This window comes from Falco peregrinus, chromosome 10 (genome assembly GCF_023634155.1).
Source record: "Falco peregrinus isolate bFalPer1 chromosome 10, bFalPer1.pri, whole genome shotgun sequence".
In the NCBI taxonomy this organism is placed as follows: Eukaryota; Metazoa; Chordata; class Aves; order Falconiformes; family Falconidae; genus Falco; species Falco peregrinus.
The window spans coordinates 4,894,981-4,920,709 of NC_073730.1; the positions used below are offsets into that span (position 1 = coordinate 4,894,981).

General features: G+C 42.6%; 1 protein-coding gene across 8 annotated transcripts in view; it reads right to left on the reverse strand.

Annotated features, from left to right (window-relative positions):
- Positions 1-958: 958 nt before the first annotated feature.
- Positions 959-25,729, reverse strand: part of SMG7 (SMG7 nonsense mediated mRNA decay factor) — a 53,930-nt gene continuing 29,159 nt past the window's right edge. For 4 of the 8 annotated variants that reach the window (XM_055815184.1, XM_055815186.1, XM_055815185.1 and 1 more), the window contains 17 exons: positions 24,739-24,889; positions 24,263-24,398; positions 22,044-22,206; positions 20,795-20,951; positions 18,441-18,511; positions 18,065-18,125; positions 17,293-17,412; positions 16,613-17,048; positions 12,734-12,878; positions 11,099-11,487; positions 9,972-10,337; positions 8,283-8,432; positions 6,108-6,188; positions 5,361-5,520; positions 3,834-4,004; positions 3,583-3,734; positions 959-3,108 (listed from right to left, as the gene is read on the reverse strand). In XM_055815184.1, the coding sequence (XP_055671159.1) occupies positions 2,995-3,108; positions 3,583-3,734; positions 3,834-4,004; positions 5,361-5,520; positions 6,108-6,188; positions 8,283-8,432; positions 9,972-10,337; positions 11,099-11,487; positions 12,734-12,878; positions 16,613-17,048; positions 17,293-17,412; positions 18,065-18,125; positions 18,441-18,511; positions 20,795-20,951; positions 22,044-22,206; positions 24,263-24,398; positions 24,739-24,889 (3,023 nt within the window). In that variant the 3' untranslated portion in view covers positions 959-2,994. The remainder of the gene's footprint in view (positions 3,109-3,582; positions 3,735-3,833; positions 4,005-5,360; positions 5,521-6,107; positions 6,189-8,282; positions 8,433-9,971; positions 10,338-11,098; positions 11,488-12,733; positions 12,879-16,612; positions 17,049-17,292; positions 17,413-18,064; positions 18,126-18,440; positions 18,512-20,794; positions 20,952-22,043; positions 22,207-24,262; positions 24,399-24,738; positions 24,890-25,729) is intronic. The other 4 variants (XM_055815190.1, XM_055815192.1, XM_055815189.1 and 1 more) reach the window with 3 other exon arrangements.

The following is a 25,729-nucleotide window of genomic DNA, read 5'->3' on the forward strand; positions in this document are numbered from 1 at the left end:
CCCGGTGACTTTTAAACCCCTCGGCAATACAAATATATACATTCTTTGCCCCATTGGGAGCTGGATCTCAAAGCTTTTTCTCAGCAGCCAGAACAGCAACTCAGAAAGGCACTGCCTGGAATCTCAGCAGGTCACGCAGCAGCGAAGTTGTCCCCTTTATAAAAGCCCACACAACTTTGCTGCCCTCTTCCTTACCCAACAGGTTTGCCCCTCTCCGCCCTTGGCACTGCTTTCACCGTACCCCTGGCTGCTGACAGCTGGTCCTTCTGGCATTTTACAATTACCTGCCCTGCTGCATCCTCACGCCACGCAACCTGTAGCCACAGCCAGCCACCTACAGCGCTGGGAGCGTTTTGCTTCCAAGGTGCCAAGAGCAGCAGTTTCCCCACTTTGGATCCCATCACGCGAGTTCTGCACAACCCCACTGTCCCAATAACCTAAATACCGTTTTTATTTTTTAAAAGGAACTTATTCTGAAAACTAGCCTGGATACAATGAACGCCTGTCATTCCAAAACCGGAGCATCTCCGTGGTCTTCTTTGACACATTTGAAAATATGCTGTTTAAAACCTGGCTGCAAACGAGCAACACTCCAATTTGCAGGCGGGTCAAACAGCAGAAGGATCTGTGTCATCCAGCTCCCACCACGTGTGCTCTACTGGGTTCAGTCTGCAACTGAAGAGCAGCTTTGCAAGCTACTCCCGCCCCAGATTTTTGGTTTGGCATGTAAAACACACTGCACACAGACAGCACAAAATCACGATCCAATTATCTGCACTGAGCCCATGACAGAATCTCTGCGATTTATTTAGTTCTCTTTTAGACAGACCCAAATAATAATAATAAAAAAAAAAAAAAAATTCAACTTCAAACCTTCTAACTTCTCCAGAAAAATCACGCATTTTTAAAAGCCTGTAGCCAAGTTACACGGGAAATAAACACTACACACAGACCTGGATGGAGAGAACATGGTTTAATTAAAGGCAAAGCTGATTTCAGCAGCTGCAGTTCTTGCACAGACAGACAAAAAACACAAAAAAAGCCTACGACACAAACCAGTTTCTGTTGGGGGCCCCTTCCCTTGCTCCCCCAGGCACCGGAGGGCAGGACGGGAATCCCAGCCAAGTCGGATGCATTCCCGAGGCCAGATGCTCATGCACAAGTGGAACGTGCAGCTGGGACCCTGGCACTGCCGGGAGTGAGATGGTGAACCTGGTTAGCTCGTCTAGGGTGCAAGAGTCAGTGACTGAAGGTTCAAACACTGGAATGTCGCAGCTGCCTGGGTGCACAGCTCCATACACAAACCGGGAGGGCTGGAGGGAAGTACAGAGGGGTTTGGTTTGTATTACCACTGAGTGGGAATTTCACTTTTTGGACTTTTTTAAAGGAAATACAGCTTCGAAATGCAACAAAGAACAGTGATGCTGCTAAGGTGGAGATCGTGGGGGAGCTGCTCATACCCCCGGAGGGGTATCGTGTCTCCTCCGTCTTCCCTTTTTGTATTCTTTGGGGCTGCTCAGACTCCAGTGTCACTTCGGCTCCTGCATGTGCTTTGCTCTGCAGCTGACTTCCAGCTCAGAGATCCTGAATCGTCACACAAACCCCTACTGCTAAACACAGCAAACGGACATTGAGATTGTTTCCGTAACTTCCCTGGGAAACCTAACAAAAATGCTGTCCTTCTCTTTAACGAAGCTTCCAGTCTTCCTTCCCTCTAATAAATAGCAAATAAAACGTTTTCCTTTTCCCTTCTGCACCTTTTCACATATGAACAGCACTATGCTTTCTTCCGTGTGTTACACATGTGTGTCCACGGGTGCCTTGAATTTCATTCCGCAACTGAAAGTTTGGGGCTGCAGCTGGGGGCGGGGAGCGCGGAGGGACGGGTTTCTGCAGAGCTGATGTGTGCCTGTGGGGCTGCAAACACTCCACACTGTCCAGGCTGACTGTCGGCTTTACCCAGCCCTGCTGGACCCCTGATTATTTTCTGCGAGATGTCGCACGTTGGTAATGAAACTACTAGCATCCAGCAAAGATGGGAGGATGGAGAGAGAAAGAAAAAATAAAAATAAAACCCAAAAACCATTGAAAGCTTTCTACCTACCTATTAAAATGAGTCAGGCTGTGAATGCACAGACTAGCCTGCCCTTTGTGGGGCTAGCCACTATGCTACAGTAAAATGTACAGGAATCAAACATTAATTTAAAACCCCATAGCAGTTAACTTGCTTGTCCAGCAGAGTGCTGCAATGCCCCACATCACCATTTATAGCTCAAACACCTACTGAGAGGGCGGCATTTCATGCTGGAGTCTCTAACCCACCCACGGGCTTGCCAAAGCCTTTGGGTGAAAGGTGAAGTGGTGTCAAGTGCCAGACTCTCCTTCATGAAAGTCCTTCGTTACCCCAGGAGATAGAGCCCCACCTCGCCACCCACCACCTCTGACTGGAGCAGCAGCTGGGGCTTTCATTGCTACACACTGACTACGAAGCACATCTTGTGTACGGAAGAATTCAGTGTGATCTTACTACTGAGATAGTAATAAAGATGTTTAGGAGTAATTTCAACTACATTCTCAGTCAGCAAAGCAATCATTAATGGATTCCTATTTTATCTCCCCAAAGAGAGGAAAAGGATTGAGAAGTTCTCATTGGCTTCTCCCATCTGCCCTTCATTCTCAGCTTTTACTTCCCATGTGGCTGGGGACATGCACGATGGAGAAGGTGAGAGGCGGTGATATCGGGTCACTGAGTGAGACAAACAGCAGTTCCTCTCTCCCTCCAGAGAGCCCAGGGATGGAGAGTTCCTGATGATGTTTTCTTGCACTGCAGACGTTTTGTGCACACTCAGTGGGTCGGTGGAGCACTTACGCCCTCCTGACAGCAAGGAACAGAAGAGAGGGCTGCCACCTGCACAGGACTGTGTGGGCCAGTCCTGCAAACCCAACATGCCATGGTTTATGGAGCCTTCGTTTGCAAGGGTTGCCACCTCTGTCTCAATGCGGCGGGTTCATGGCACCTTGTCCACGTTGCTGCTTCTGCTTCTGCTGCATTAACAGCTGCTCCAGGGCTGAGGGTCCAGGGTGCATCATGGAACTGGACCAGATGGACTAAAAACAAACAGCCAACACTAGCACCTCCTTGCGTTAGAGAGCCCTGCTCTTTCAGATGAAAAAGCAGTTTTCTGTATTCTTCCTCTTCTCTTATCATTCATACCTGGCTTACCATGAAAGCTATCCAGACTTCAAAGAAGGCCTTCTAAAAAGAGGCTCCCTGGAAGAAGCTTATCTTCCTCCAGAATCCTCATTACCATAAAAGTTCATCCCACATTAACGATTACTAATTTTAGACTAGTCAAAGCAAATGTTATCATTTCTTCCACTTCCGCCAGCCTGGTCTTGTTTCACAAAATATTCTAAACCAGCAAGAACTGGAGAACTGTGACATCTTCCAGCACTGGTCACACCTCCCACATTTGAATCTGCAGGAAACCCCTTCAGTTTCTGAGCTCTAATGCCCATCAATGGACTTTCTGGCCCCACAGACAAACGCCCCTTCCTGAGCACAGTTTCAGTCAAACATACCTTCAGGCTCTCCATAAGCACAGCTGAGGAGTCCTCCATAGCAGGAGGGCCTTGGGCTGCCCAGGTGCCACTGGGAGCACTGGACTGGTGCCAGCTGCTCTCCGAAGATGACGATGTTGCTGGGAGATAGTCCAGACCAAACCCTCCCATTGCTAAACCGGGAGAAAGACAAGTTCAAAGGAAGGTAGCAAAACCACCGCCAAACAACCGCCACCAGCTGGCTTCATGCGAGCCTGAAACCCAGCACTTGCCTGGCTTATCTGTTTTCCAGCGGTCTGCGACTCTCCTGTCTCTGTTGTCTGGAGTCCCAATAGGTCCAAAGTTGGAGAAGGGAACAGAATTGTGGTTATGGGTTGGAGGGGAGCTTGGCAAGCTGCTGGGGTTGGAGGAGTGAGGAGACTGGCTGGCTGGTGTCGAATGATCTAGTGATTACAAGGCAAGAGGAAAAAGGTCAACAGAAACAGCAGGAGCCTCCTGATTTTGAATTTCTTAGTGCTGCTGCAAATTCTGCCATTACCCAGTTTTCTCCAGTGCTGAAGGTCAGTGTTTATTCCCTCCATTACACAAGCGTAATGCAAATTCCTAAGTTCCGAGTGAAAATGTTTGTGCATATACAAGAACAGAAGGACTGTGCTTAATGTATACGTGTGCTTACCAGAAAAACCAAAAACCAGGAGACCGAGACGGCTGGCTAACCAAAGTGAGCTTTCCCAAGGTTTCTTGAAGAACTTTTCTCAAAAATAAAAACCCCCAATAATCTGTCTCCAAGCTTGACAAACCACTAAAAAAAATGACATTAGACCTTGAGGAGTTTTTAAGTTTACAGTTCGAACTCCCAAGTCTGTGAATGTTTTACACTTCTATGAGTCTTAAGCAATTCAGACCAGATGCCAATACTGAGCAGAAGAGAAGAACAAGCATGAAGAAGCCTATCTGCAGGCAGGACAGAATGATGACTGAAGACAAGACACCATAGCAGGGTGGCAGGAAACTATGTGGTCTTGAATGAAGAGCTGAAGGGAGAGAAAGCTGAAACCATGTGAGCCGTAAATCCTGCTAGAATAAAAGCACTTTGCAGCTCCTTCCATTTCACCCACAACAGTTATTCCTGGTTGGTTGCAAAAGTCTCAGTGCAACCAAAAATCTCATCCAGTGCAGATGTTATTTAAAATCCACTCATTTCTTAGATTCAACTAATTCTAATTCCTCCCTTCACACTCTTCTGGATTTTTAATGAAAATAAAGTCATGATCTAATAGTTACATTTTACACCTTTAAGATAATTACCAAGGAAAAAGCTGGTTTGCTTTGTAGGCTGCTTAACAGTAAAAAACCAAACTAAAACAAAAACCCCACTGTCATATTTTCTTCCACACTCTTCGGTCATACAGTTTCTTTCTCTTTCAAAGATCTACATTATGAAATCCAGTTCTTCCAGCTCTTTCCAAACAGGCAACACAAATTATATGGATCTTTGAGTTTCAGCCCTACTCACAAATGCTTGTCAGGAATCTAAGTTAAAGAGATTTCAGGATTTAATACCTCCTACACCTTTAATCCTGCTCAACCACTTCAATTAAAAACCAGGTTCTTATGCTGTATTAATTACAGAATCCCCTCATACTTCTGAGGATATATAAAGAAAAACAGAAACCTTCAGACACCTTGTCAAGCAGGTATTTTTTTTAATTTCCAGTTACATTTAACTTGCAGTAGGTTCAGAATTAACTCAAATCCTCTTAAATCACTAGATATAAGAAAAACCATACCAGGATTACCTGAGCTGGCTGGAAGGGATGGAGACCACGGAGTCCCTTCAAAGAGAGAATATAGTGAAGTCTCCTGATGGGCAACTGAAGGGGTGACTTCTGTTTTTGTGCTGGTATTCATGTTTTTCCCATATACCTCGTTGAACATGCTGTTATTTGGATATCTTTCCTGCCAAAACGTTAAGTGTAAATGTTTAGGTATTGGATTTATTTCAAATACTGACACTGTACAAAGGAAACAGTTATAGATCAATATATTTTCCTAACTCCTTTTTCACTCCCCAGCCCCCTCTTCTTTGACCATTTTATTTAACATGAAGTCCATCACATTCTGAATCATGACAGATTTCTCCTGGCTGGACTGCAAAGCTTTCACAAAATTTTTATCAAGAACCAGCTCAGTCCTCTGGAAGAGAACAGGGAATCCATCGCTCAGGAAATAAGACCCTACACACCATCACACTTTGAGATGCACCTTTTCAGTCAACTTCACAATTCCACTAACAACAGGGGGTCCCACGAACTCTGCAAGATTCAATAGTATGTCTGCAGAACTATAGCTAGGATGAATTTGGAAAGACAGCTGATAAAGGTAAAGATAATCTTGCTGATACAGACTGAAATTAGGCATCCATATGGTTTTCTTCCAGGTTTTCCATTGGTTTGAACTAAAGGATATCCCCAGATTTCTGCCATGTTAGCTAGTTTAATGGCAAGCTCTGCAGCAGAGGGCTGCAGACTCTGGTCCTCGCTTACCTGATTAAGAGAAAAGCCACTGAGGGACAGGAAAGACGATGACTGAGACATCAGTTCTGATGGTTTTTCCAGCAGGGACTTCTTCAGAAACCAAAAAGAGAAAAAGAGCAGTTAGTATTCAGTGTAATGAGCAGGAGGAAAATATACTATCAGAAACTGCCAAGGTGGTTTTGGTCATATTTAAAACCCTCCTTATATTTTAGCTCTAGCACCCTGGAGGACAGGGAGAGCAAACTAACATGCAGAAAATCAGTAGTTTCCCTACTAACTGTACTTAATATCTCCTAATCAACAATCACGACAGCTGAGAGTCTCAGGCAAACCCCACTGCAGAACAGCTTTTCCAATTGCAATACGCTGTCCAATACATCTAGAGGAGGAATTCCTGCCAAAAAACCCCTATGGGTGTGTAAAACCTTGTTCAAATGAGACAGGATCCTTCCTGGTGACCAGAGGACTTCCTCAAACACAATTAGACTCTTGTATGTTGCTACCGACAGACTATTTTTCAGCTTGAGAGCATCCCTGCTTCATAGACATTCTTAAAACAGAAAGAGCAGCCAAGCGCTGTGATTTTTGAGTTAAACAGTCTAAGTTTCATTCAGCATGTTCTCATTTTCACCAATGACTGTAGAGAGGAAGGAAAAAATCCACCTCCAGTGTTTAGAACGGAGAATCCAAAACTCCCCTGTTAAGATATTACAGACCATGACCTTTCCCATCATCTACATCTCCCTCTCTCATGCAGTTGTTATTTCCAGCATAATATTTCTCAGCTTTCTTTTTGGTTCTTACAATGATTAAGCAGTGAAAAAACAGTTTATCTAAAACAACCCTATTTAGGGAAGAAATAGGATCAGTTCTCATCGATACAGAAATCAAAGAAAAATTACAAAGCTCAGCTGGTGGACAACGAACACCATAGAATTGGTGAAGCCATAAGTAAAACTGTGTGTGATCCAAAATGAAAGCTGTAGTCTTGTTCCAAATAAAAGCTCTCCTGCACTCATACCAGATCAGCATGTCAGATGTTTTAAAATTTATTGTTCAAACAACCAAAACCTGAACTAGCATGTCTCTCTCTTTAACATGGTCTCGGTATCTGGAATATCTTTGCTTTTATCCTGTAAGCCAAAGACAAATAGCCTCATTTTCCTGGCAAGCAGTTTCTCGCTTGTTAGATTTTCAAAGTGACAACTCATTACTTTGAAAGCACGTTCTAAAAGGCAGACAAAATTCACACTCTGCATAATCACACAGCTTGCACAGAGAAGAATTTCCTTCCATTTATCGGCAGACAGCAGCAGCAGCAGCAGCTTCAAAGGAAGCTGCTGAAAAAGCAGCTATTAGTTTCTTAGCAAAGGTATCTAATGAGACAGAAATGGATGTCTGTTTTGCTACTGGCTCCTTGGGATGGTGTGTCAAATAACTGAGGAATAGAATTAATCAAAGATTTTGCGCAGAGTAACAAATGACTCTGTTACTTATACTAATCTGAATTACTAGTATGTAATGAACGTGCTTGTAGCCATACTAGAAAGGCATACTGCATTTTCAGAGGCAATTCACAAATTCAGCAGCTCTAGGACCCTCCAAGCTAGTGAACTAGGAAGGTTTTAATTCATAAATGGGGGAGGAGTCGTCTGTAACTCCACAGGAGTTACTGATTACTTAGCCAGTTGCTTGCAATTTTCTTCCAAAGCCATCCTGCTCTTTTACAATCTCTTCTGCATTTAGTAGAGCAGATTCCCTCTGCTTTTCAGACATTTTTGTGAATTAAATATAATGCAGACTATAATAAGCCACAGTTTTTCTGAAGACTTCCCACAGCTGAATCTGTGCTCCCCCTTGCCCTTAATTACTAAGCCCATACAACTGCAGAAGAGCAAGTGCATTAAATGATGCACCAACATCTCTCTTGTGGACTGTACTTACAAAAATCCCCACTGTTATTCTGATTTCTGAACAAATTAGCAGGCCTGGATTCAGCCCAAGAGCTGTACCATGGGCCTTCAGCTGGTCTGAGCTCTTTTATGAAGACTAGCTCAAGGGTGAGGCAGGGAAATGGACAGCAGGGATGCGGGGGAGAGAGGATTTTCACGTTTCTTGTAATTTCACAGAAGAAAGAGATGCCAGTTAAGAGTGAGAAGCAGCAGTATTACATCAAATACATACAAAGAGGCTTCGTCCAGGAAGAGAGGCGAGAGGCCCCAGCAGAGCTGGGTAAAGATCAGGAGGATTAGAGAAAATCAGCTCTTCCTCCTCCTCCAAGGCAGCCAGACTCTTTAACAGGTCCGGAGGAAGCAGAGGGGAGCTCTTGGGGTCCTAGTGACAGAAATGAGTACAGTGAGACAACAGAAGGCAGAAAGGAGAACAGCAAGAGACAGCGAGGAGGGGCTAAGCCACAACAGGACAAGAGCAAATAGCAAGAGAAATGCAGAAGGCGGCATGCAGAGGCACAAGGTGAGAAAAGTGGTGCAGCAGAAGTGTGCTGAAGTACACAGAAAATGCTGAGCAGAAAACATAACTAGCCACATGGCCTACCTAAAGCATGCTGGGGGCAGAGCTGCACCATCAAAATGATGGGCAGATAGTTTTTATTAGTGGAGCATGTGCTTCCTATTGCATCCATGCCAAATATCAAACCTCTTTTCACATTCAAGGACAGAGAACAAGAAATCTTACAATTATTCTTCTACAGCTGACCTGTGAGTAATTTAGGTTTCAAGTAAAATGATGCTTGCATCTTCTTCCCTCCTCTATTTGTGGAATTTAAATCCCACAAGACTTATTTCCACTGCTAACGGCTGCTACACCAACGTACAGCCGACCAGACCAATGGGCCAAAAAACCCTGCAAAGTGCTGGTCAAACTCAACTTCTTGATTTCTGTGAGGGATGCTTAGAACACAAGCATCACGAGCACAGCTACTGTCCATACTGCACTGTGCTGGCAGCCAGGTAAGGGTTCCCTTTTAGTGATGAGAACAAGGCTTGGACCCTGTCTCCATCTAAAAACCACAACCTGGTATCAGGGTAGAATCAGGCTCCTGTATATTGTCTGGCTTTTCTCTCTGAAGGATAAGCCAAGGGATCTCAGCTGACCTGAAAATACTGAGCACATTTACAGAGGCACACCTGACCAAAAGTTTAAAGAGGCCTCTGTTTAAGTTTCCTTATAAACATCACCAAAAGCACTCACAGACAACTCCTGGACTGTTAATAAATAACAAATATTGCAGGTTTTATAAACGGCAACACAAAGCACAACTGCATGAACAGAAGCAAAGTATTCCGTTAATTCAACCAACAGCTAAGGAATTCGTTCAGCTCCCTCACTGTGTGGTGGGATTTACAGGAAAAACAACAACAACAAAAAAATCCAAAACAAGACTGCTCCTACCCTTCTCAATCTGACTACTACAGCCTCAGCCATTCAGTGCACTCAAGATACTACACAAGTGTTAAGAATTCATCTAAAGGGTACTAATTCAACTGCAATTATTTGGATGGCTTTAATGGTATTCATCAGTTGCCAGACAAGAATGTTCCCCAAAACTATCAGCTGCCATGTTTCTTGGCCTGGCAGACACAGTGCAAATATCAATGTCACAGCTACACTGAACAAGACTTACACCTACTTGAAACCAAATCTTCAACAGCCGGATCTCACATACAGCCAACTAAAATGGAGAACTCATCGCTGTCTGCTGGAATCCCATTTACTGATACCCAGCTCCCTACTAAACAAGCTCACATAGACATACTTGGGGCTACAGGGCATTCCTGAAACAGGGAAACTCCTAGAGTTGTCAGGAGTATCAGAGTCTCATTGGTTTTCACCGCTCATAGCATGGATCTCTACCTCAAAGGTCATCCTGGAGACAGCATCCTGCTCTGGGCGGAAGACTCCTTGCCGCTTTCCCCTGCGGTCCATGTTAGACTGCTGTGCCATCACCCTGTTGTCAGCCAGGCCATAGGAAGAGTCCCAGTAATATTCTGGCACCTTGACTTCTGAGGGGTTCTGGTTATATGGCTCCATTGGGAAGGGCTTCATTTTTTTCTCCAGAGGTTGCTGTTGCATCACAGGAGGCTGCAATGACTGCTCAAATAATTTGAGAGGGTCCTGGGCCTGCAGGTAATAGGACTGCTTAACGGGCATGATCTTCCCCAGTGAGCCTTGAACTTGAGGTGGGTTCCAGAGCTGCTTCGATGAGTCTGTCTGCGGATACTGAGGCAGAGACACACGATTTCACCAGCAAGCAGGAACAATTCACGTTAACTGAACACCTAACTCCATTCAAACTGTTGGTCTGGCTCGCTTGTGACAGACATTCCACAAACATTCTGATTTACTACTGATTAAACTACTGATCTATTCGCCAAAATTCACAGTCTCAATAGACATCTAATACTCCTTAGTCACACTTTACCCCAACGGCCAAGTATAATCCTTACTCTAACCCAGTACCTTATAAACACCTTTACTAAGGTAGGGAGCCAGCATTTTGCTGCCCAGAACATCAGGAGGGTCTCAGCATCAAGTCCAGACATGCCAGAAGGGAGATTATCTCTAGCACAACGTGAGCATAAAACTAAGATCTGTGACAGAACTGACACTGCAACCCAGTTAGCTCACTGGAGAGTGTGGGTGAAGATTCAGATTCAGTCCTCATTACTCACACAAAGAAACCAGAGAAGCCTGAGACAGAAATACCACCTTCAATACCTTGTCTATAAACAGAAACACACAGAAAAGAGTGACCACCTTCCCATTCCAGTAGATGCCTTCCTCTCCGCTATAGAACCGTATGTTCACGCCCACCAAACTTCAGCTCTTTTCTAAAATTTGCCCAGAAGTTCACAGATCGAAATTCCACACTTACGGTCTTTAATGGCAGTTTTGAAAAGGTATAATCCAGGAACGTTAGGTCTTGAACGTTGCCATTTATTTTTAAACAAAGCTTAGCATATTGCATTAGTCGAGTTTACCTGCTGGAATCCAGAGTGGTGTGGTGGGCTCTTCCCCAGGCCCTGCACAGCTTTTGTAGGGGACTGTTGCTGCTGTTGCTGGGCCAGAGCTTGGACCTGTAACTGGCTTGCGGACTGTGCTGTTGCCTGAGCTGGTAAAGATGAGAGGGGTTGCTGGGAAGGAGGTGGTGTTTGCTGAGGTCCCTGTGTCATTGGCCCTGGTCCAGAGGGCCGTTGCTGGCTGTAAGGAATGTGGGACTGTTTCCCACCTTGCACCTGGTTTCCTGCAGGTGAATGAGCTGTGGGCTGGAGGAAGGTTCCTGGGACAGAAACACCACCTGGGAAGGTGTATCCTGTGCTCATGGAGAAAGCCACAGGAGGGGGAACAACATAGGTTGGAGGTGGAAACCCTGGAAAAGATAAAAATGCACCTTTAAGCACAATTTGACAGAGCAGATAGCTCCCCTCCAGAAAATATTTGGTGGTTTGGTTTTTCCTTTCTCCTCCTATTTTGCTCATTTAGCTCATTTAGGCCGCGAGGACCCGGAACACCAGTTTGCATACATGCACTCCAAATGAACTCTCTCACCCTTGCACACACATGCTGTGATCACAGGGGGATCCAGAGTTTTTTCTCAGGTTCTCTTGCAATATTCCAGGCACTGGTAACAGTCAGTCAAGGGCAGTATCTGGGAGAGTCACATGTTTCCACCCCCCACCCCAGACGTCAGTCTCCCCACTTTCTCTTCCCTTCTACTTTTTTCCTTCACTGTTCTGGGTTTTTTGATGCTTTACTCCCAAAGTTCCCTTCCCCTCAAACACACACATTTTCAGTGACTAAACTTCTGGAGCAATGAACAGAAGCAGTCGATAAGTCTACTGCCTCTTCCCAGAGGATCACCAGTCTCTGGATTAATTTAGACAGAGACAGATGGTAAGCAAACAAATCCTCATTTCCACAAGATCAGTTCCTTTCCTGTAGTTCACAACGAAAACAAGTTTGGAAGGCAAGCTTTAATTCTGTGTCTCACGGGCCAGATTTTACGCTGACTTTGGAGCAGGGAAGATGTCCCTCTGTCTTATATCCAGCAACTACATGTAGCAGCTGCAGGGAAGATACAGCTTCCAGCTATTTCGTGAGCAAACATGAACAGCAAGGTATGACAGGAACACTCTACAACAAAATGGGAACACGCAATGTGGCAACTACAGCAAGTAAGACCACACAAGTTACAGCCTGAAACATGAGCACCACTACAAAAGAAACTGAGCTTTAAAAGAAGCAAGCAGTGTGATTGATCTTCTGTAATGGAGTCCCAGACACAGAGAACGCTTCCTCCTCAGCTAGCAGGAGACTTTGTCATGTTTTGACTAACTACAGAAACAGCCTACCATGAAGCTCCTTGATCTCACACCCACTAAACAAGAAGGAAGGCGGCAGATTTTACGACAGACCTCGATTCTAAAGCGTAAGGAATCTTATTTATCTCATTTCAGTTCTGCTATGCCCATTCTTTACTACTTAGTAAGACTCTCAATGTGAGAATGCATGTTCATTAAAACAGCTCCCACCTTCAGAGGCTGTAACAACCACTATTACAAGATTTTCTTTGCAGTGAAGAGTAAACCACACTTCAAAAGAATGATGTAAATTACCTGGCCGGCTAGGAAGGGGAGGGAAGGCTCCTGGGTGATGAATGGGGATGAACTGAGAACTGCTGGCCTGACTTGGAGTCTGAGTTACAGGTGTTTTCCTGGCTTCAGACACCGGAGTCTTCCTCATCTCTGTCTGGGATTTCACCTAACACAAAAAAGTAAGAAGAAATTACACAACTTCTCCTGTAATTACCCACATCATGTCTCAAGCCCAAAAATGAACTCCCAGATTGTCTGAGAGATTATTTTCTTTTCCCTAAGTAATTGGGAGAGGTTTGGAACACAGGAACCCAGTTCCCTCCTCACTGACCTCAGGCAGTTTACCCTGCCTGTCCTCAGGCACTCCTTGCCTCACAAAAGCACTCTAGGGAGATCTACCCAGAAGATGCAACAGGCTCCTTCTCTAGCGAGAGAGTGGGAAGCAGACATCATAATATCCTCAGACCATACAAAGAACTTACCATGCTGCTCAACTGCAGTGCCTTAGAAACAAAACAAAAAGTGCAGATGCTCTTATGCTTCTCCTAGGGCACTACTTCAACCTAACTCATGGTACTTACCTGCAGCACCTTAAAAAACAAACACTACCATGTTCTTCCTAGGGAACTTTCAGCCTAAGCCATTCGGTGACATATACGCACCAACTCCTGCATACTACGAAATTCTTTTGACCAAGAGCATATAAGACAAATTGCAGAAGTGTTTAAACCTCTTTCAGTTTACTGTGTAACTGCTGTATGTTCTGTTAAAAGAGCTGCACCAGTTAAAGGCAGAGAGAAGAATGTAATGTAATGTTTACCTGATTCTGAGTCTGCTGCGGTCTGGGTCTTCCTGGAGAGGAAGACAGAGGGGAAGACTACTTTCCCTTTCTGTTCAGCTCAGCAGAACTGCCTGGAATGCAAGATGGAGCAGGCAGGAAAAAGACAGCAAGCAAGGAACCCGGGCAATACAGAAAGGGCCCAGGAGCAGACCTGACGCCAAGCCTCAAAGGTGATTGAAAGAGAGGGGTTTATCACAGACCAAATTTAAAAATTCAAACCAAACAAACCAAAACCGTGTGGGCTTTACTTCAACATTTAGTGCTGCTGAGTTGAAAGGAGTTAAAGGGCAGGTCTTTTCTGCCAAAATACAGTGGTAAAGGGGTAGATGCATTCAAATGTTTTCTCAAGTTTGTTTTCAAATAAATTTGAATGTCCCCATTTAGAAGTTATGGGAGAGTGGTTTATTTTTTGCATTTAATTTAAAAAGTAGATTGTAAGGGAGGTTTGGGCATGTTTTTGATTTCCCGCTAGAAAAAGTCAGGAGTGAACTCTACCTCAAGGTTCTAGCTGATGCTAAGCACCACGAATGATGCAGCCCCTGCTCATGTCACATCTATTCACTGACAGCTTCACCCTTCACCACATTCTATAAATTCAACTTATATCATGCTGTCCCTTTTTTCTGCACAGTAAGCCAAATGTTTTTATAACCCATACTGAAAGCTATGCATTCTTTTATAGCAATGTCAGAGAATTCAAAGACACTCGTCCTGCCATGGGATTTCAAAACATGAGCTCCAGTCTGCCATAAACTCAAAGCTGCTGTAGCACATTACTAAAGACTGCTTCCAAAAGCCCTCCCCCCACCCTGCATGACTTGTAGTTAACTTTTAAAACCTAAGTATCTAAAATTCATCAATCAAGACAGACAAATTTCAGTTGCTTCCACACTTCTACCTGATCTCACCTAAAAAGTGTCAACACCACCAACTACTTTCTCCTACGCAGTGCTTGAGAGAAGCACTATTTCATCACAGTGACCTCTGAAAAGTAAGTTACACCTCAAGTAAGTCTGCATTAAACTTTCCTCGGCATCTAACATTATTTTCCCTAGAGAGAAGAGAGTCAACCTATGTCACACTTTCATAATCGCCTCAGAGCACCCAGGTTTCTACTTATCTGCAAAACAGGACTGATTACTTCTGTATAATATCGCTAACATTTTTGCTAAGTAGGAGCTGCAACATTTGTAGCATTTAGGCTTTTGAAGGCAACGAACTATGGAGGAGATAAAACCTGAAGGCCAAAGCAGACAGAGCACTCACAAACCACCTAAGGATACAAAACCTACACTGGTTTCTCAGAGAGTGGGAATCAAACCCTCCCCATATTCTGGAGTAGGTCTGGATAAGTAAGACCACCAAACTATACAAACCAAAAGGCATCCAAAAGGCATTTCATGGGAATAGGTGCCATAACAAACACAGCTGATGCAACTAAAAAGTCAAAATGCATTTCTATTCAACAATAGATGAAAAGTGACCAACCACCTAAAAACATATTTTTCTACTGCTGGGTTTGCAGTAAGTTCTTCTTGAGTTTGTAAACATTTAAGACTAAGACAAGCAAATTTCTGATAAATCAGCTGGGTCAAAATTAAAATGTCTTCCCTATCCAAAAAAACTAGACATACTTCTCAGAAGATCCAGCGTATTTTATCAGCAAGTCCTTCTTTTCCAATTCAAGGGCACACATACCAAAACTGGGAGCTGTGCTCAGGCCTGCAACCACATTCCAGACTTCAACAAATAAGTAAGAAACTTGCTACTCTAACTCACCTACATTGGCTTTCAGATATCAGAATCTTGTGCGGTGACTCACAAACAATTGCCACATGGTTCTGTAGGCTACGACCCTTTTACCTGCCTTGGTAGGACCCCTGCAAAACCAACTGAATAACAATGCCAGTTCAGAACTTCCATTTTATAATGATTATGTTTAATAGCAAATAATGAGGAGAACAAGAATGAGCCAAGGGTCCTAACACCACCAGCTGGAAATATGAAAGAGCTGGTTTGTCTAGCTTAGGAAAAAAAAAAGACCTCAATTGCACAGGCCTTCAGAGCAGTTGCAAAGAGGAAGACTTAAGTTACTCTGCAGACCAGCTTCGGAAATTAGTAGTAGGTTTACACAGAAGCAAGGGAGATAAAGCGCATTAGGAAATAATTTCCACTTGCAAGAACAGTGAAGAACTGACAGTTTCTCCAGGGAAATAATAAGAGTCTCCACTGCTATTACTAAATGCCTCCAGACATCATCAGGCAATGGCTGAGATGCAGCCAAACCATCCAGCTACAGATCAGATCAACCCTGAAACTCTCCACCCTTATCTTCTACAACTTGATGGAAGTCAGACCAGTAAATTCACTATTTACTCACGAGGTAAGCATTTTTGTACATAATGCTCACAGAAACAGAGGAAAAAAGCATGCTTCAAAAAAATATAACTGATAGAGCAGCTGATATGAAGCCAACAGTTTTGAGCAAGCACCTGAGCACAGAGAGATACATGGTTTAAGAGCAGTGTGTCTTTCCTGACTTCCACAGAGGGCCACCTGACTGCACACACGTTACAGAGGATCTTACCTCACATATACAATTTGGTGTTTTTGCGATGTATTCAATTTGTTGAATGTGCACAAGTCAACTGAACTGAAAATGCAGAGTACCCAGTTCCTTCACAACAGACCACAGTACGAGAAAGAGCATGACTGTGATCTGGCCATGCGAACAGCCTTCGCAGCCTGAATAATTTGTGGAACAACAGACAGAAGTCTGGATTTTTTAAGAAGGTTCATACAGCAAAATCACCTTTCATTGCTCCCTGTGTTTTCCCCCCCAACAAATCAAGAGAGCATCAAGGAAAAGGACAGAGACCCAAAGATCACCAATACCTGGTCTTTGAGACAGTTGTGTTTCTATTTTTGTTGTGCATTAGCTGTCCCTGCAGGGCCCACAGCGAGACCTCAACTCTACCATACTCTATACAAGCAGTCACAGCCCTGACACAAGCATTGTACCGCCTAAGACGCAGTACCCCTTTGATCTAAAAGCTTACCTGAACTGCCACGTTCTGCTTTCCTGCTTCCTGCATCTTATCCAAGCCACATTTCTTGGTCTCGTTCTTTCTTTTATTGTTATCCTTCTTCGCATCATTCTTATTGGCTACTATTCCTTTGCTATAGTCCCGCCTTTCCCTACCTACATCTTTAGGGGGATAGACTCGCCCTTGCTCTCTGTTCATTTCCCGTGGTTTGATGTTCTCTTTGAAGGTGACCATTGGTTTTTCTCCTGTGTCACAGTTGTTGTTCAGGCTTCTGCCAGAGGACAGAACTGATTTGAGTCCAGGGCTCCCATCTGTAGATAGCGGCTCTGCAATAGATGTTTCCTGCGAGGCGAGACTCTCTTTGGCTTCACTAGGGTCCTCTAGTAATAGTTCTGGGATTTCTGTCAAAAACAACAGCTTTCCTACCTCATTTTCACACTGAATCAACCTGAAAAAGACAGAAGGGAATTGAAAAGCAAGCACATTATTCCAAATACATTCCTTAACATAACCACTCTATGAAGCAATGGTTGCTGACCCACACAACATGTTATTGGTGCTGTCAGCATCTCGTATTTATATTATACCTAATTGCCATGTTGAATAGTGAGAAAAATAACATTCTACTCTGGTACCTGCATTAACTAAGCTTACAGCAGCAAATGAAACACCGAGAAGCTACTTGTAATTACCTTGGCTGATTATCAGCAATCCATTTGCCTGTGAAGATCAGGCGCTGCTGCCGTATCCGACGTTGCTGCCCTTCCTTATCTCCCGTAATTGCCTGGTGGCCTTTAGAAAAATCCAAGTTCCTAATTTTGACATAGGAGAGGGAAAAATAATTACACCATTACCCTCTGCAACATGGTATTTCTTTAGAAAGACAACTGGTCAGCGACACTCTACTATAAGCTGTGAAATTTCACCAGCTACTATTCAAAACATGACTGTTACAAGATGCCCGATTCACAGATATAATTTTCTGCTAAGATGCAGCTATACATTAAAGAGGTTTGGTGGTTGGTTTTTTAAAACAGAAGGCCAAAAAGCTCATCTGTGTGATGATAAAGATTACAGAACAGTTGAATGAATATGTGTGACATTTAGTCAGCATTTGTACATGTACAGGGATACAGTTAAAAAAAGAGTAAAAAACAGCAAAGTAAAATCACATCAGGAAGTTTTAATGTAAAAGTATTCCTTTCCTCACTTCTCAAATTCTTCCCTTTCAATTCACTAGTAGGAAGACTACAGAAGAAAACCAAAAAAGTCATGAGCAATATTACAAGCTCATCACTTTCCCTAGAGTTTAGCTACAATGACTACTGCAGTTGTTCTGAAAAGACACCTACATCAATCCATACAGTAGTAAGTATTCATAAATAAGATACGGTAGAGAACAGGACAATGTCTATCAAAGTAGTGGTATCAGTAAGAGTACAGTCTCCTTCAGCTGTCACCCACCTGAACGAGGGCCTCAGAGCCAAGAATCCTTGCAGCTCAAATTCTTCTGGAAGGGGGGTTGCTGGTGAACAGACAAACAGTGTAAAGAAAGCATGAAAGCACTGAGTACAGTATCATAAGTAGGTATCTCAGCAAGGTCACTACATAAGGTATAATTAACATGCTCAATTGTACTGGTCCACCCTGCAACCTGAGAGCTCAGGAATGGTAAAGTAAAGTCCGCTCAGCATGAAGAAACAGCATTTGCAAAGTATTCATATGCACTAACACTAGAAGACAACTTGCTCCCTTATTTGCTCTTCAACTGCAATTCCTCATAACATCAGGAAAAACACCATTCGCAGCGCTTTACAGCACAGACTAGAAGCATCCTTACCATTATTATTGGATAGATCTTCTTCATGCGGCTGGAAGCTGTTCAGAAGAGAAATCAGCCAGGGCCATATGCTACAAATCAGAAAACAGAAAAACCATGAGAACTGCAAAACACGGAATCTATTTACCTTACCAAGAAAACACTGAACTCTGTTACATGGCCACAGCTTCCATTAATCTCTGATTCCCAAGAAAAGGTAAAGTTTCTCTCAAGTGTCAGGGAAAAAAACCACCTCATTGGAAAAATAAAATCTTTAAAAAGCCAATTTAACATTACCAAGGAAGCCAGGCACTCGCAGCACAGTGTTCGTTACCCAGCAAGTCAGAAAGCCTGCTGTGAATTTAACCAGACAAACCTATTGCACAAGGAAACCTTCAGAGCACCTGCTTGCAATTCATGTTTCCCAGTCCAAAGCTGACTGCTTTCAAGGCACAATAAATTAATCAGTTGGGAAGCAAAACAATTTATCAAGATACAGCTGTGCAGAAGTACTTCTGTTCTTAGCACTCTAAGAACATTAGCACTCTACTGTAGCACTGAAACAGTTACCAGAAAAGTAAGATGGTCTAAGTAAGGGTTGCACTGAGTAAGACCATTAAACTAGAGGTTAGCTGGCAGCCTTGCTGCCTTGCATTGGCAATAGCAGTACAAGCAATGACTGGAAATTCTTTACAAAGGCCCTGGAGCAAATAATTTAAAAATCTCAACAATCGCTGCATAGGTGGTTAACATTTAACCACCACCAACAGGCTGCTTTCTCCTATTTTTAAAAAGCTCCAACCCAAAAGTCTAAGCATCCTTCTTCTGCTTTAGTGATGGGCACCAAGACCATGGAAACAACATAAAACTATTTTAGGAAGGTGCTCACTATGTTCCATGTTAGTGAAACGGATCTGCCCTTCCTCAGCAAGGCTTTCAGTCATCATCCAGCACCTGGGTTGGAGAATGCAATATGCACTCAAAAGCCTGAGGTCAGCTGCTTTCCTGCACCGCCACAGGGACTGGAAACATTATGCTTATTCTCTATGCTAAACTAAGCAACAGCTCCTTCCCGTGACTGACAAGGAACAGAAGGAGGGAAAAAAAGAAGAGTCCAAGTCTGTTGCAACCTACAGTAAATTGCAACCTTCCTACACGTTTGAAATAATGAGATTTCATAGTAAGAGATTCCTAAAGAAGAGTGATGTAGCGACACACTTAATCTAGACCTAATATGGCTTCCACAGGGCAAGTCTGGAAAAACTCATTTCCAAAGACAACACACTAGTATTTATGTAGTCACTTCTGTCCTCAGTTCTTGCGTTCAGATGCACCTGCTTTTCTAGGCTTCCTTCCTATTTCAGATGCTTGTGCAGTCTGGGGTACGATTAATTATTCACAGGAAAATCATAAGCATAGAGTGGGGACAACTGAAAGTTTAAAAAGGAATAAGGATTATTTCTTGAACCAAGAGCACAATTAAGTATGAATTCAGAATAAGGAAGACTTCTCAATATAACACAGACATCAGGTTATTAAACAGAGACCAATAAAGGCATGTGCACGCGTGTGTTTAGTTGGCAAAGAACAACTTTGATTAGAAATAAATAGGGAAGAAATAAATCCCAAGAGAGCTGAAACTACTGTGGCACATCGCACAAGATCAGCTAAGCAAGCTGCTTTCACACCATTTTTCTTATTGTGGCCATCCTAGAAAAAATACTCATCCATCTGTGTCAGTAACAGCCACCCTGATCTGAAGAAACGTCTTACAGGTCAGAAACACTTAATTGAATTGCTGTAATTCATGAAAAGTTAAAAGGCTATTTAAAAAGTTGGCGAATTTTGAACTATTTAAGCCTAAATATACAAGATTAGAGGCAGAAGGGGAAAATCATCGCAACAATCTAGAACAGTAATGCCTGTGCTGACTTTTAAAGACATCCTCTACTAAATTCAATTTAATTCCTAGATGATAAGCCAGAAAACACAGATGCCAGTACTGCTGAAGAGACTGCTTAATGCATGAAATTAACGCAACTATTCTCCTGCTACCTACCACGATTAATCTGAGAAATCATTACAAAAGGTTAGACTAAGGGTACACTCAGTAGTTACGCTCAAGTCAGACATGGTAAAATAGATCCCCCTCATCTTAAAAAGTTACGTGCAAGCCTAAAGCCAATTGCAACAGTGAACTTGTTCATGTAGCCTACAAGTTTCATGTTTTGTTCCATGAGCTTTTTAGCACACATTCTCTATCATTTTGATGTCTGTAATATTTGTACAATCACTTTCCCCATTACTCATTTGTGGATCACCACTTATTATTACTTTATTCAATCAAATGTATCAAAAGAAAGATGAACACTCACTACCGTCTTTCATCAACCACTGCCTCCTGGAAAACACTGGGCCTAAGTTTCAGCCAGTCCATTGAAACTTTCACAGCTGGAAGAGGGTATGCAGCCCCAGAGTCCTCCTGGTAGTCATTTTGTAAAGGACACTTGCACAAAACTCCAAGAAAGGACACTAGAAACAGAGCAAGAAAAAAGCAAACAAAACCAAAAAACACCAAATGATGCAGGAATGACACATGAAAATTGATCAAATAACCTATCAAACACATCCCACCCATAAACCCCTATTTTTTAAGAGCTAGTTCTTTAGAACAAAACTGCCCAATTACTTCATCTTAATCCACCAACAGATCAGAATATCTTTTTTTTTTTTTTTCAGAAGAGAGTTTTCTAGCATGAAGCAGAATCTTGATGTTTTTTCCCCACCTCTCCTTTTCAAGTGTGTCATGGCAAATGATTTTGGTAGGTTAACAAAAGCCAGTGAGACAAGCTCATTACAAAAATATTTATTCATTTATTAGAAATTATGGTCTCGACTGTCTACCTGTATTATACGTACTTCCCCAGGTCAGCAGGCACACAAATCCATCAGAGCTAGCTCTGCAGCTCACACCCGTTAGGCATACAAGTTGAGAAACAGTAACCACACCAGCGTGACTACAGTGCTTTCACAATCAACTCCAGGCCAGCAAACTGGAGAAACCCAGCTATTTAGAAATTTAGGTGTTTATGAACAAGGCCAAGCTGATCATGGGCCAGATCAGGTTAAGCAAATCAGCATTATGCAGCTAGAGTCAAAAATGCTCTGCACTCCCACTTATCTCACGGTTGATATTATCAAGAGCACAGAAGCAGTTGAGGACCTAGTTCTGTCAGCTTCAACTTCAGTCTTGGTGACTCAGAAATAGCTCCATTCAAAGCTGCTCAAACCGCACTGTGGCCAGCTGCAGAGCAGCCCCCCAAGAGGGGCACTACCCACTGAAAATCTGGATCCAACTCTGCACCCAAGTTAAAATGTTCTTTCAGAACCAGCAAAAACATGCAGACTTCTGCAGGGCTTCAGACTAAGTCCAGGGCACATAAATCCAGTATTAGTCAGCACTGCTAGACATAAATGATCCTTCTCTCTTGTCTTTCTCCCATAACATCTATTCTCATCACTTACCTCACACAACCATTAAGCTAGACACCGACAGCAAATTACTACTGGATTCCATATAAAAATGAAGAAGAAATACAAAAATCAATTAGTTTTCATACTTACTGAAGAGAGCCAGTAACTGTGTCCAGCAGAGTTGCTCATCCTGGCTGTAGCTGTGCTGCTCTGTTTCATTGCTGAAGTCTCGCAGGTGATGTAGTTGAAACAGATTGATAACAGTAATATGTACTAACTGCTGAGAATTGAAGGCCTTTTGGAATAACAACCTCTGCAACAAAAGCACACGTATGATGTATGTATTTTTATATGGTAAAGCATGGACTTGAAAGGATTAACAGCTGCTACTTCACTGCTTGACTAATGCGTCTGCCCTTAAGGCAATATTCATTCGAAGTTTTATTTTCAGGTCATCTCTATTAGCACGGCACTGGGCTTCCCACGAGGACTTGGGCAGATGCCCACTGTTAAGCCCAAGGCTTCTGCTCATACACCAAGTCATACGCACACAAATCAACATCCCCTTGGATATGGTTCTCTTTCAGAGCAAGTGCAACTTTAATGTGTAATGACAGCACTGCAATGCAACTGCAGGAATTGCAGAGGCATGTATATCTACTGTATTTTTTCAGTTTTTCAAAGAAACAGCACGGAGAAGGTGACATTTAAAAAAAAAAAAAACACCCCAGGAAAATTTAACTAGTGTGTGGTTATGTATTAAAGCCTAATTCCACATCTGACTTCATGGGTCATGGAATGCCACGGTGGACCAAAATAGCATGAGCTATTTACAACAGTAACTATGCAGTAAAAGACACCGTTCTCAGAACAAGGAAAGAAACTTAAATGGTTTTTTTGAGCACTGGGGGAAAAAAAGGAGATATCCTAACCCACAACCAACTTACCTTCAGATGCAACAGTCAGAGAGGCAAGTGGATTCCCCAGAGTAAGCAACAAGAAAAGGTTTGAGCTCCACGTTCAACCTTGGTTTTTAGTTCAGGGCATGAAGCACTCTACAGCCAACAGCTCAAACTGGCAGAGCTGTCAGCAGCAGAATCGTGGGCTTGGCTGAACACTCCTAACCCTAGGACCATTCTCCTCATACGGAGTTAAAAATCAGCCACAAAGTTAAAAGTGATTATCCACCATAAAGCCAATTTCACATCCACATTCAACCCATTTAAGTCGGAGAGTTGCTTTCTAGTAAGTTAAACCTTATGTTGCATAATATAAACAAAAAAGTAATCTAACAACAAAGCAGGGCTTGATTAGCTCTATTTTAACACTCTGGATCAGTTCAGAAAAATAAGACTGTTCCACATGCCTGAGCAATGCTCATAATTATTGACGGAAAGTATTGTGGAAAAAGCAGTACTTGTTCAACAGCCAACACCACACACAAAAAGACACACAATTACTTAATTTTGAGACAACATTAATTCCCAGTGTTCAAGCAGCTCATATTCAAAGCTAATACAATTCCCAACAAGTTTTGTGTTTCTTAATTGCAGCCCAATTCAACGCAAAAACGCAAAAATGACACTGTGAAGAATATTTGTAATTCTTTATATTGCTAAGACCAGCTTCCCCTTTCTTAATATGGAAAAGCACCCAACTGCTCTGTTGAACACATCTGTACTACCTACTCATTTTCTACAAATGAAGATGATGAAGCAGAGCCGAACAGTTAATATGCTGTCGTCTTTGAAACTGTACTACCTTGGTATAAATACCTTACAAAATTATCTTTGTTTCAATCCTTTCTGTATTGTCCAACTTAATGAGCTGGCTATATAATTAATGGGTGCACCTAGATTTTCCAGAGGAAACGTGTTCTGAGTAGTTCTAGACTACACACAAATTAAGTACTGGAACACTTTTTAAAGGCAAACCGCTGACAGGAGAGGCAAGTTGTCTGAGGAAGATTAAAAGCAACCTTAATAACCAGTGGGAATGAATGAACACCATCCAAAAAACGAAGCTCTCAAAATTACTCAGGCAACTAAGCCAAGACTTTGCAGATGAATCAAGTGCTTTTCACGGGTACCCAAGAATCGTCCAGGTTAAAGAGCACAGAATCAACGGTGGTCATTGATTTCTCCTGTATCTCTACCAGCAATGCACCCCGTGTCAAATGCGAAAAGTCCCTGTTTGCAGAAGTCAACAGAACTATCCAGTGTTAGCTGTCATACAAACTTCCCACAACTGGTTACTTGAGCTTCCTGTATTTTAGCATGTGAAAAAGTTATTATTGGACTGTAATTTCAGAACTCAGCTGCTAAAAATAACCTCCTCAATATACTAATTAATATGTTATTAGAACTAACCTTGAACTGTTCTTCCAGCTTTTCTCGAAGAGGGCTCAGCTTCTCCAAGCTTTTACTCAGGTACACATGGCCATGGAATTTAATAAAAGCCTTGATGAAGTCAGACACACTCCATCGAGTCTTCACCTCATCACGACTACATTCAGAACAGAAATACCCAACTTTAGCCTTTGGAATTAGACACAGCTGCACATAACATAACACAGTTTTCCTGTGAAGTTCAAGAAAGGAGGAATGTGCATGTAAAGCTACTTTTTCACGTTGGCACAATATGTTTATTTCCTGCGTTCACTATTCACACTCAGGAGCATCCCAGACACAAACTATTCTTTATTCCACACGTGTAAGGACTGGACGGAGATTGAGAAATTCCTGTTTCTACTACCAAATATGAATAACTTCTGGCAAGAGAGGTACATCTGGAAGAAGTCTCCTCCATCTTATCCAAGCAGAAACACATTGTGATTTTGTCTTACCTTTCCAGTGCTTTAGAAAGTGCTTTTTGTAGGTTAGTGGAGGCAGCTGGAAAAGGAAACTTCACAGCAATGCTTCTGCAGTAGTAGAAAATTGTGGTCAAGTGGTCTCCTTTGGAGGAAGCTAGAATAGCCAACTGATTATAAGGCTGACCTAACAGAGAGAAAGACAAACCGTCCGACAAGTTGTCACAGATTGAAGCATGCCAGATTGCAGATTAAGTGGGGTCACTTGAAAAGCGAGCACAAAGTGCTAAACTCTTCAACAGACAAGGTTCAGGTGCTGACCCTTTTACTCCAGCCTCATATCAGGACCACTCAAATGAAAAAGCTTCTAGATTTGTGGTGCCGTTATTTTTTGGGGTGGGGGTTTTTGTTTGGGTTTGTGTGTTTGTGTGTGTGTGTGTGTGTGTTTTGCTTGCTTTCACACATCTTTAAAACTGGACAACAAATATGGCATAAGATTTTTCTCTAAATAAGATGGTACTGTCAAAACCAACCTTTCACCACAACAGATTTTTAGCTTCATCTCTTTGGACAAAATCTAGCCCAATTTTAGCTCATGAGGCAAATATGACTGTCAATAGTCAGTCATATTTTTTGCCTATACAGTAAAAATTCCTATAGTTAGAGTAAGGAAACTTTTCCAGGTAGAATATAACTAGCTAAAAAAATTGCATTACTGGTTTCAGCAGCCTGGCTAAAAAATGATTTATCCTTCTATCACTATGTCTATGTTTTGGACCACTGTAAGACAATAACTAAAAAGCTACATCCCTGAAGTAAAGAAGCCCTTAACGTGCATGAACAAATTGAAAAATCCCATTTTAGCTACTAAACTTTGTTCACATGCCAATTTGCAATAAAAGAAAAAAACACTGGTGGTAGGCAAGTTTTCCTTAATTGTACTTCGTAACATATGAATCTAACGCAGTACAATGTAGCAGCAGTGAAGCCTTGGAATGAAGCTGTGCATTACCTTTTTTGTTTCTAA